Below are 12,597 nucleotides of genomic sequence, written 5' to 3' on the forward strand. Positions count from 1 at the left end.
ATCCACGGCCGCCCGAGGCGCCGGCATATTTCAGCGCTCTTAATATTAGTCAGTCTCTCGAGACACAAAAAAATAAAAATCCTGATATGATGATGAGAAACAGTGAAATACTTGTGGAAATTAAATCTGCGGACTGTCGGATTGATTTTATTTTTTTAACTGGGCAAAAAAAATTATACTCCTTAACTCACTCATTCACTCGCAGCCATTTTCACTGAAGCAACCCCCTTTGCTCCCGGCTGTTTTGCTGGATTTGGACTGATTTTGCATTTTTGGGGCCACCAAATGAGAAACAGTGAAATACTTGTGGAAATTAAATCTGCGGACTGTCGGATTGATTTTATTTTTTTAACTGGGCAAAAAAAATTATACTCCTTAACTCACTCATTCACTCGCAGCCATTTTCACTGAAGCAACCCCCTTTGCTCCCGGCTGTTTTGCTGGATTTGGACTGATTTCGCAAGGCCCACAGAATATTCTGTTCTATTGCTATAAAAACACGGAACCTACCAAAAGAAAGATTAGAGTCTCTTCTTTCATCAGGAAACAGCAAATAGCATTAGAATATATCTAAGTTTCATCATTATTTACAAACCTGTTGAAAACACTGTGGAAAAGACAACATGGCCCTGGTTGATCTCTTATACTCTGCTGCCACCCGATGGCCGTCTTTTGTAATAAATACCATTGCTTTAAGCGACCTCTTCAGGTCAAAGGCTGCATCAAAGCATTTAAAATAGAATGTTTTTTTTATACGTTTTGGGGAGAAAATGAGTTAATTAGTTGTCTACAAGATTGGTCTCTGGAGTTCCTGCCCGCCAATCAAGTGGGAAATTTCACAACACAGAAAATATTTCAGAATTTTGACCAATTGTGATATCGCAATGCAGTTAGTGAACAAAAAGAAGGTAAATGCTTTCACGCTGAGTTTCTACACGTGACTTGGCAGCTCGGCTGGACAAAGATCTGCCATTTTCAAGCCAGAAGTTTGGGTTTCGATCCTGACTAGCCACACGCACTAATTAACAAATGTTAAGTGTAGTGAATGCCATCATTAAGCCCGCTGTAACTTTGCGCCGTTGTCATAAATAATTAACAAAAATAAATAAATAAAAATTAGGGATAGGCCATTAATCGGCTGAGGCCGATTAACAGTGCAGATATTTGAAATTTGGTGAATATCGGCAACTGCCTTTTTTTATTTGTTTGTTTTTTACAAACCTTAAGTCCGATAAAGCTGAACGCCGAATTTTTGCTAACTTAGTGAATTTTGGTGTTTTCGTCAGGCTTCATAAAATGTTGCAAAAGGTTGCAAAGATGTTCACAGACTGTTTTTACTTTGAAACTTTGAACATGTTCAGACAATATTTCACTGTTTGCAAGCATTTTTGCAACCTTTTATACAAACCCTGATCAAAACCCAAAAGTTGCTATGTTCATTGAGGTTTTTATTTATTTATTTATTGAACTTTATAAGTGATGCTTCCAACTTTTTTTTTTGTTTCAAAATTAAAACTAAAATAAGTGAAAGTTTAACATTTGAGTTATATTAAAATTTTGGAGAACTTACTTACTACTTAAAACCTTTAGGGAGCTAGTCACTTTTTTGGCTCTCTATTTTCTGCATGTTTAATTTACAAGAAAAAACTTTGACATGTTGAAAATGTGAAAAGTTGTTTTAACAAACATATTTGACTCATTCACTGCGTCCAGTTCAAATGGATTTCTGACGTGTATAGTCGTCAGTGGCAATGAATGAGTTAATGGCATTTCAACAGAATTAAGTTTGTTTAATTTTGACGCTAATATTTCCGCTTTAACTGCTAAGGAATATAGGCTCCAAATATCGGTCATCGACAAATAATCGGTATCGGCTCCGGGGGGGGGGGGGGGGGGGGGTGCAAACACATCAGTCTATCACTAATAAAAAAAAAAGACAAATAGATCAAAAGTGAGCTTTTTTTTTGTACTCCAAGTACCATTTGGTTTTTTTTTTTTATTATTATTTTTTTTTATTATTATTATTTTTTTTTTTCTAAGAGCTCAGTATTGTTCATTCGGAAATGTCATCATCATTGCTCTTTTTTTTTTATTATTATTTTTTTTTATATATATATATAATATATATATATATATATATATATATATATATATTTTTTTTTTTGTGTGTGTGTGTGGGTGTGGGTGAGTATGTGTATGTGCGTGCGTGCGTGCGTGCGTGCGTGCGTGCGTGCAAGTACCATTTGCTAATAAACAAAGGCCAGGGAATTACAAATAAGGTACATACAGTAAAGTGTGCTAAAATCCTTGATTGTTGCAGCATTTTGACAAAAGCATGTCAAAGACATTATAAAGACAGCGGTAAAGAGTTTAAAATTTAAATTTACCTTGCGTGAAAGTGCCGATGGTGGAATTTCCTTTGCCGGCGTCGATCAGGTAGCCGTGCTGCGGCGCGCCAGTGATCCGAAAGAGCACAGAACCCTGCGCGCTGTCTCGGTCCTCCGCTTTCAGGAACTTGCTGGTGATGACGAAGCCCGGGCGGCCGCCGTCGACGACCCGCAGCGTCGGGGCGCCCTTGTTGACCACCACCTGCGGCACGCCGTCGTCCAGCGGCAGGATGCTAATCTTCATGACCTGCGGCTCGCGGGTGCCGAAGACGGTGTCGGGGAAGACGTAGAAGTCGGTGTGGGTGCCGTCCGTGACCGTGAAGGAGAAGCTGTCCTCCGCGCTCTCGGACCCGTCGTGCCCGTAGCTGATCCGGTTGTCGTTCAGGTCCTGCTTGGTGAAGGCGCCGACGGGCCGGCTGGCGTTGAAGAGCAGGCGGCCGTGAACGGGGACCTGCGTGACGGTGAACCTCAGGAGCCGGTCGGCGGTGTCCCCGTCCTCCGCCGTCAGCTCGAAAGGCGTGATGAGCTTGTTCTCGCCCTCCGTCACCGTCAGGCCGTGCACCGTCACCACCGGCTTTTTGTTGTCCACGTCGGCGATGGATATGCGGAAGGTGCGGAACACGGGGTTGTAGCCGTCGGTCACCTCGAACTCGAAGCTGTCCATTTTCACCTCGTCGTCGGCGGTGTGGATGTAGTAGATTTTGTTGCCCGCCAGCTGAAGCTGCGCGAAGGACGAGACGGGCGTCCCCGGCGCGTCGGTGCACTCCAGGTGGCCTCGCACCGGCGCTCGGGTGATCGTGAAAATCAAGTGCTCGTCCGGGCTGTTGTGGTCGCTGGTGCTGAGCAGATCCGTCGTCAGCGTGACCCTGCCGCCCTCTTTCAGGGTCACGCCTTTGCTGACCACGTACGGGAAAACGGCGTCGATGCCGCCCACCGTGATGTAAAAGTATCTGTCGATCAACGGGTTGAAGCCGTCCGTCACGTCGAACTTGACGAGGTCGCGGACGCCCTCTTGGCCGCTGTGCGCATAAATGATCGAACCGCGGTCCAGCTCGTCCTGGGTGAGATTCATCCCGGCGCTGATGTTTTGCCGCCCGCCGCCCGGCGTCGTTCTCTGCAGGTAACCCTGCCCGGGCGCGCGGCGGATGACGTACGTCAGCGCGCTGTCCTCCGAGTCCAGGTCGGTGGCGCTTAAGACGTCGCCGTTGATGACTCTGACCTCGCCCGCTTCCACGTCGAGGCCGCCGTTGATGGCCATCCTGGGCGTCTCGTCGTCCACGGGGATGATCATGACGACGACCGTTTTCGCCACGCTGAACTTCCCGTCGGTCAGGAGCAGGTCGAAGCTGTCCCGCGTGGTCTCCGAGCCGTCGTGCTCGTACACGACGCCGGACGATTCGCTGATCTGCTCCAGGGTGAAGTTGGACACGGGCGCCGCGCCGGCGGCGGCGAGCTGATTGAGGAGAACTCCGTGCGCGGGGGGTCTGGTGATGACGAACGTGAGCCGGTCGGGGGGGACGTCGGCGTCGGCGGCGTTCAGGATGGGCGTGTCGATCACGATGGTCGTGCCTTCCATGACGACGAACTCCCTCATGTAAATCTCGGGCTCTTCGTCATTAGCCGGGATGATGGAAATGGGGAAGAAGTGCCTTTGGGAGAAATTGATTCCGTCGGAGCACCTGAATGTAAACCGGTCCTCCACCGGCTCGGTTCCGCCGTGGATGCTTTGAACGTAGAAAATGTGGCGCTGCTGAATGTCCTTGATGGTGAAAGCGCTGACGGCCACGCCGGACCTGGATTTTTCCGAGCCGGGCGCCGGGGAGATGTTTTCGACGTATCCCGAAGTCGGCTGCACGACGATGGTGCACAGGAGGTCGTCCACGAGCGTGTCCACGTCCTCCGCGCTGATGTGGTGAGTCCGGATGGCGTTCTTCGCACCCTCCGGGACGGAAAAGAGTTCTCCCACAAAGACCCGCGGCGCCTGGCTGTCCAGCGGCAGAATCGTCACGCGCACTCTCACGCCGGTGATCTTGTTGCCTCCCACCGTCCATTCATCGGACATGTCCGTCAAGGTTAAATTGAAAATGTCCTCTCCGGTGGTGAAACCCAATTCGCCGCCGGTGTGGGCGTACATCACGTGGCCGTTGATGACGTCGGCCTGCGTGAACACGGCCGACGGGACCCCTCGGACCAGAATTTCCCCGAGCGATGGCGGGTCCTCCACTATGAAGGTCAAACGGAGGTCGTCCGTGTCCTCGTCCCTCCCCTGAATAACACGGCCGGTGATCTCCGTGGCGCCGTTCTCCGGGACATCAATGGAGGAGCCGATCGTACCTTCCGGCAGCGCGACGGACGGCGTCTCGTCATCGATCGGCTTCACGTTGATCTTTACGCTAATCGAGACAACGTGGACCCCGTCGCTGACGTCTATTTGTACCGAGTCCGAAGTGGATTCGTACCCGTTGTGCACGTAAGAAACTCGACCGTCGTCGATGTCCTCGAGGCTAAAAGCGTCCCCCCTCGCCATGTCTGCGAACGCCAACCGGACGTGTCCGTGCTGGGGGGGCCGAGAAACCGTGAAGGAGATCAGTTTGCCGTCCGTGTCGGAGTCGGAGGTGTAAAGCTCCGCGCCGGTAATCGTGTGCGCGCCTCGCTCCAGCACCGTGAATCCAGAGTTGGTGATCTGCGGCGGCTTGTTGTCCACGGGTTCGAGGAAGACGGTGAAAACGCCGCCGGCGCTGTTTCCCGAAGCGTCCTCCACCGCGTACCTGAACTGCAAAACGCGAGCGGTGATTCCGAGCTCAAGGTCGGGCGGCTTGTAAGCGATTTTGTGATGGTTGATTTGGGCCTGGGTGAACGCGGTCACGCCGACCTCGGGGCTTTCGGTCAGAACCAGAGCCCCCAGGGCCACGGGTCTGTTCTCGTCCGTGTCCGTCGGCGGCTGGACGACGACGTACCTGAGGTCGCGATCCTCCGAGTCGAGGTCCGAGTAGCGCAGGAACTTCTTCCGCAAAGGCGTGAGCTGGTACTCGCGCACGGTCATTTGCAGCGCGGCGTCGGGGTGCAACTCGGGCGGGAGGTCGTCCACGGGGAGGATCTTGATGGTGAACCAGCTCTCCTCCGACCGGTTGGGGGGGTCGTTGTCGTCTTGGACGCGGAACTTGAACCGGTCCACCAGCGCGCTGGCGCTGTGCGGCCCGACGTGCCTGTAGAACACTTTGCCGTCGGTCACGTCCTGCTGCAGAAATTCGCTCACCGGCTTCTCGTACATTTCCTCCCCGGTGTTGAACTTCCACGTCGACGGGTCCCGCGGCGCCTCGGCCTGGCGCAGCAGGACCCGCCCGACGGCGGAGAAGGGGCGGCGGATCTCGAACTTGACGGTGGAGTCCTCCGAGTCGATGTCCGCCGCGCTGAGCATGAGCGAGGAAATGGGAGCCGTTTGGTTCTTGAAGAGAACCAAACCGGTGTTGGCGCTGACGATCGGCGGCTCGTCGTCGGTGGGCACGACGGCGATGGGGAACAGGAACTCCACCCGGTGCGAGCCGTCCGTCATCCGGAAAACGATGTTATCGCTGTAGGTGTCGCTGCCGTCGTGCTGATAAATGACTTGGCCGGCGTTGAGGTGGGCCGGCGTGAAAAACGTCCCGCCGGCGCCCAGGACGGTCAAGCGGCCGTGTTTCAGGCCGCCGATCGCGGCGATTTTGACCTTGTCCAGGTTGTCTTCGTCGCTGATCTCCAGATTCTGCGAGCTGGAGAGCGGCCTGGACTGCCCCTCGTACAGCAACTGGCCGGTGTTCTTGGTCACCACGGGGGCCAAAGTGTTCATGGGCTTGACGACGATCATGAACGCAAAAGGGTCCGACGCGGCGCCCTCCGTGTCCACCACCTCGAACTCCAGCTGGAAGATCCGCTCGCTGTCCGAGTCGACCGCGGGGGGCTTGTATGCGATCTTGAAGTCTTTGAGGTCGCCCTGGTAAAAGGAGGTTATGGGCAGATTCCGGTCGTCCGTGCTGACGATGTAGCCCTCCTCGTAGGACAGCGGCGACGTGATGTTGAAAATTAACTCATCGGGGTCCGACTCGGCGTCCTCGGCGGCCAGCATGTCGCCGGTGAGGGCCGTCATGACAAACTGGTCCACTTCCATCATCATCATGGCAACGAAGCTGGGCTTGGGCGGCGTGTTCTCCTCGCCCTCTTTGATCCGGACCAGAATTTGGAAGAACTCCTGCTTGAGCAGGTTGCCCTCCTTGTCGTGCAGCTCCGCCACCATGGGCACGTAATCCCTGCTCGGCGACTTCGAGGCAAACGTGTGCCGGTAGCGGAGGTTCATCTTCATGAATTCGTCACAGTCGGTCGTTCCCGCAGGCAGGCTGCTGTCGTCCGCCAGGACGCCGTACCTGGGCAAGACGCCGCCGCCGCCGCCGCCGCCGGACAGCGGCGTAATCCTGCACCGCTGCGCCTTTCTGTCGAATGTAAATTCCAAAACGCGCCCGTCGATGGGGTTGCTGGTGCCCAGGAGCTTGTCCACGGTGAGCGGCATGTTTTTGGTGAGCACCTCCAGCTGCGTGAAGACCACCTCCACCTCCATCATGAAAGGGATCACGACGGTGTCGGTCTGCGTGTCGTACCTGAGCTGCAGTCTCACCCGGTCTCTGGCCGGACTGCGGGAGCCAAAGTGGGAATACTTGACATCGTTGGGGCCAAATTCACATGGGAACTTTTTGGGGGTTAGGGTCCCAGGCCTCTGGGACAAAGGGTCATTGTCCAGGACGGTGATGCTGCACCTGTCCCCGGGCTGAACTTGAATCACCAGGTCGTTGATAGGATCCACAAAGGCTGACCTCCCTAAAGGCACGCGGATGCCGTTGTTGGCCACCAGCACTGTGTCCTCGGACAGCTCGGACCTCAGCGCGTAGGACAGTCCGCGGTGGTCCCAAAACTGCGCGTCGCTCGTAGTGAGCACGAGCGCCAGCGTGAGAAAAGCGGCGGCGGCGGCGGCGGCAGACGCGTGCGCGCGCCGGGGAGAGATTCCGGCCATTTGGAGCTGCGCAGAGGAGACGCGGTTTAACTTTACGCGCGCGCGCACACACACACACACACACGCGGGGACGCACGCACACACGAGCACGCACACCACTAAGTTGAAGAGTCACACGGCGTCGCGCAGCCCCCCGCCGCCAAGGTGCACCATTTCTCCCGCAGCGTCTTGTGCACTGGCGAGCCAAACTTTAATGCTCGCTGCTCTTGAAAGGGAGTAAAGCGCGGCCACGCCCCCCTGGCAGCCGATTGGTCGCCGTCACGGAAGGAATCTGATTGCACAGAGAGGGGGGAGATTAAAACTCATCACTTCGCCTGATGCGTCAGTTTGATAACATCCGGCAACATTTTCCTTTTTTTGTCTCTTCATGTATTTCCCCATCCAAACATGCATTTGCTGTCAATGCAAGGCAAAGACGAGTGTAGAAAAATAAATAAATAAATGGTGCGCAAATCGAAAGCTGTGTCGCCCTCTTTTGGTGAGAGTTGGTCACGACTGCGCTTTATAAATGCACATTTGCTTTGCCCTATAATGGACTGTGCAAAACGAGTCAGACATATAAGGGGGGGGGGGGGGGGTAGATTAATAGACCATATAGGATCTGTACTCTTAACTTCATATGCCCTTCACTAGAACAGGGGTTCTCAACCTTTTTCAATAATGTTCCCCCGTGTGAAGTATTTTTAGAAGCACCCCGCCCCAATTTAGCGCAAAAGCAATTTTGGGTTGAAAAACATAAATCTGATTATTACTAAACTTCATTTGTTTAGTGGTCTGTCTTGAACTATTTGGAAATAAAAGATATAACTAACAATAAGAAATAAGTCAAGATTTGTGCGCACAAAAATGTGCACCTCTTTTTGGATAAAGATATGTTGCCAAAAAAGAAATCGCAAACTTAATTTTAAATAAAGTTTTGAAATGATTCACATGTTTTCATTCATTCATTCTGTTTTGGGGAGACTGCGTTTTTTTTTTTTTTTTTAAGGACAATGAAGCTGAATCTAATGTTCAATTTAAGAAATTCAATTTATTCTTAAATTTTGGGATCATTTAGATTTTAAATATTTTTTTTAAAATCTCACGTACCCCCTCTCGAGTGCTTTCACGTACGGGTTTCAGAACAAGCAACACCTCGGTACTTGTCCATCCCTGCACATAAACATAATACATAAAAACAATTTTTTAAAAAATAAATACAAGACAACGTAATGAAATGAAGACTATACCTGCCAATTGAACACAAAAAATTAATTTGCATTTATGTAAATTAACACTCTCCGAGAAGTATTATTTTAACAATATGTTTATGGTGTCGTTCACCCTGCATGACACAGAGAGTTATTTTTCTTTGACCCTAAATATGCAAATATAGCTAACCTGGTAACTTGCTTGTTATGTTGCAGGTCAAATGATGAATAGGGACGCTTGAGACCACTTTCCTGTCAGACCGGTACCAGTATGAGTGCGGCTGGACTGGCGCACACACACACACACACACACCAAAAAATCGGCCCTGGCATTTTAACTTAGGCTCAGCCGGAATCCTGCCTAACATGGAGTTCTGCCACTGATGTTTCAGTTGCTATTTATAATCGAACTGGATTAACAGACTGGTCCCTCTGAATTGTGGGCGAGTCTCTTGGGGTAAAATTGAGGGAAATAATAATGAAAAAGCACCGCATCGGCCCCAAAAGAGGCTGGCCCATCGGGCATCTGCCCTGTACGCCAGATGGCCGGTCCAGCCCTGGTAATACTGTAATAAGAAATAATTTACTAAAAAGAAACGTATACCCCAATATAGCATTTTTTTCCTTAAAAAAACATGAAATTGATGGCGATTTTCTATATTTTTAATTAGTTCCTGTGCGCAAAATGGCAACAAGACAGTTGATCCTCGGCCATTTCTAATGATGAATACAGTACATGACTTATTGATTCATTCTTCTTCTTTTTTTCTTCTTTTTTTTTTAAATAGCACTTATCCTGATCATGGTCACGGCTGCCTTGCCAAGATTTTTTTAATTTAAGAGATGCATTTATAAATACAGTCGAGTATAAACATGTAATCGGAGCACAACTCAAAAACCCACAGAACCAATTTCTTAAAACTAGTGCAAGTAAGTTAACTGACTCAAAACCCACAAATAGGTTTGTGCACCTTATGAAGATTTTAAATTCACGAAAAGCATATACATATCTTGGCAGACAAACGGCGAGCACATTTTGACTTGATTTGACATATTTAACTCATTCACTGCCATTGACGGCGATAGACGTCAAAAATTAATTTAAACTATTTCTAGAAGTTTAACTTTTAGTTTAGAGCAGATATCAAATTTAGAACAGATATCAAATTTGTGATTAATCGTGAGTTAACTATTGAAGTCATGCAATTAATTACAATTAAAAAATTTAACCGCCTGACGCGATTAAAAAAAAAAGATTTAAAAAATTTCGATTAAATTTTTTAATTGTAATTAATCGCATGACTTCACTAGTTAACTCTTGATTAATTAAACATTTTATATCTGTTCTAAATGTACAATAAAAAAAATCTAGGTTTCATACTCTTGTTAACAAAAGTGGAAAAAAAATGTTAATTTAATAGAAATAGTTCAAATGAATTTTTGACGTCTATAGCCGTCAATGGCAGCCAATGAGTTCATGTTGTTTGGGTGTGAGTTTTTTTGCAGTGTGACTTTTGCTCTCATCAGGCGAGGCCTTAAGACGTCAGCTGAACATTCTCCTGACGCACAACGAGCATCCGCCGCCAGTCCGCAGCAGTGATGACGAACAAGCGAGAGGACACCCACGCCGAGCAGCAGCGCAGGTCAAAGTGAAAAACGGGTTTGAAGTACCATCCGCGTTACTGAGCGGGATGAGGGGGGGGACGTTTAAAAATAGAAAAATGCCTCTTTTAGGTTCGTTATGCAGGCGAAGAGACAAACTAAAAGTCAATGTCGCAGTGTCATATACAGTAGTAGTGAGTCTCAAAGGGCTCCCTCTAGTGGTAGGTTAAAAAAAAACACTGGCTTCAGCTGTATTTAACCTTTAAGTTCAATAGCTTTTTATCTTTCAGTGGCTTTCAATAATCAAATGTACTTTTTAGGGGGGGAAACAATCTCTTTTTTTCATGACTACTCAATCAACTATGTTACTGTAATTTTTAATAGGGATGTAACGATATCCAAATGTCACAATACGATACTATCACGATATGAACCTCAGGATACAATAATTATCACGATATTGTGGTGGTGTTGGCAATATAAAAAATTAAAAAAAAGCTCAGAATTCTATATATATATTAGAGCTGTCAAACGATTAAATCTTTTAATCAGATTAATCACGTTTTAGAATTAATTAATCATTGATCATGATTAACTCATTCACTGCCATTGACGGCTATAGGCGTCAAAAATTCATTTGAACTATTTCTATTAGTTTAACTTTTTTCCCCGCTTTTGTTAACAAAAGTATGAAAATCTAGAAAAAAAATATTGCACATTTAGAACAGATATAAAATTTGTGATTAATTGTGAGTTAACTAATGAAGTCTTGCGATTAATTATGATTAAAGATTTTAATCGCCTGATGCCCCTAATTTTTAATAATCTTTTCTTTTTTTCAAAGAAAAAATGAAAAGATTATTAAAAATGTTTAAAAAAAATAATTAAAATTACTTTTACGAAGAAAAGATTGTTAAAAATTATTGGCATCAGGCGATTACATTTTTTCGTAAGTAATCACATGACTTCACTAGTTAACTCATGATTAATCACAAATTTTATATCTGTTCTAAATGTACCATTTTTTTCTAGGTTTTCATACTCTGGTTAACAAAAGTGGAAAAAAATGTAAACTAATAGAAATAGTTCAAATGAATTTTTGACGTCTATAGCCGTCATTGGCAGTGAATGAGTTAAATAAGGAGGCCTAAAAGAATTTCATTACGGCAAAATTGGTTGCCATCGATACCCCGAATTTATAAACACAAACAATTGAAAGCAGATTGATTGTTATGAAGAAATGTCCCTGGACTGCCCCGAGAAAAAGCATGTCAAAGTTTGTCATGTGAAATGTGCACTGGACATTGTTGACAGAGTCCAATTATAAGCATAGCCCAGTAAATTGCGAGGGAAAGCCCCTCAGGCTTTGACAGCTTCCAGATAGAAGCGAAAAAGCGGTCGAATAAAACCGTCTGACAGCAACCTCCGCCGAGAGGGAATTGGATCATATCCCGAACCTTCAAGCTTTGGGTTTGAGGCCGAGCCCAGTTTTATGATATCCCCTCATATCGGATTTAGATTCCAATTTAGTGTAAATTGTCGATCCGGAGCACCGTGTCACTGTGTCAGCTTGTCAAAAGGTGCCGGAGAGAGCGCTCGCGTGATTTATTGGCTCGGATTCACAAGCGCGGGTATTAAAAATCGCACTTGCGCTGCAGTCACATTCGCGCCGAGTTTCCTCCTGCTTGAAATCCAACAACAAAACAAAACGGCAAACCTTTTGCTGCAGGGCGCCACGATCCTCTGCCGCCGGTTTGTTTTTGCCTCTGCAACGACTGCGCCGACAGCCAGATAAGATGTTACCTTGGGTGCATACTGAGGACAACAAAACATCCATAATACAAAAAATACAAAACATCCATAATACAAAAAAAAGCAAAACAACAACAACAAAGCATACTTTCAAGGGAAAGTGGCGAATGTTTCCATACTCACAGCCGCCATAGCAAAAGGCATGATCAGCTTGGAATGCAGCAGGAACAAGAGTTGAGCAAGAAGCGAGGGAAGTTGACCAAAAACCTCTTTGAAAATTCATGATAATTATCAGCTAACACAAGAAGGCGCAATTAACGTTAAAAAAAAAAAAAAAAGGAGGTGCCGAAATGGGCAGTACGACGGCCAACTTCAAACAGGAAGAAAAAAACAGTTATCATAAAACATCTTCTTACCCACAGAAGGCTCAGTTATTCCGATCCCAGGTAGATTGCTGCCTAAACGGGCAGCTGGAGATACAGTAGTTAGAGGGACGTTTTAAAAAGAGCAGGGCTGGGTTTTAAAAAAAATCGAATAATCAATTTTGAATCGATTTTCCTTTTCAAGCGTGACCGATTCATAAAGCCATGAATCGATTATTTTAATATCTCTTTTTTTCCAACAACAA

At 47.3% G+C, this 12,597-nt stretch overlaps 1 protein-coding gene across 1 annotated transcript in view; it reads right to left on the bottom strand.

Moving 5' to 3' along the window:
- Positions 1 to 7,546, bottom strand: part of frem2b (FRAS1 related extracellular matrix 2b) — a 97,869-nt gene extending 90,323 nt beyond the window's left edge. The window contains exon 1 of the mRNA XM_086080436.1: positions 2,388 to 7,546. Coding sequence (XP_085936562.1) covers positions 2,388 to 7,425 — 5,038 coding nt within the window. The 5' untranslated portion in view covers positions 7,426 to 7,546. The remainder of the gene's footprint in view (positions 1 to 2,387) is intronic.
- Between the last annotated feature and the right edge of the window lie 5,051 nt (positions 7,547 to 12,597).

The sequence above is a fragment of the Leptonotus elevatus genome, chromosome 7, assembly GCF_054856555.1.
Source record: "Leptonotus elevatus isolate MCC_2025b chromosome 7, RoL_Lele_1.0, whole genome shotgun sequence".
NCBI lineage: Eukaryota > Metazoa > Chordata > Actinopteri > Syngnathiformes > Syngnathidae > Leptonotus > Leptonotus elevatus.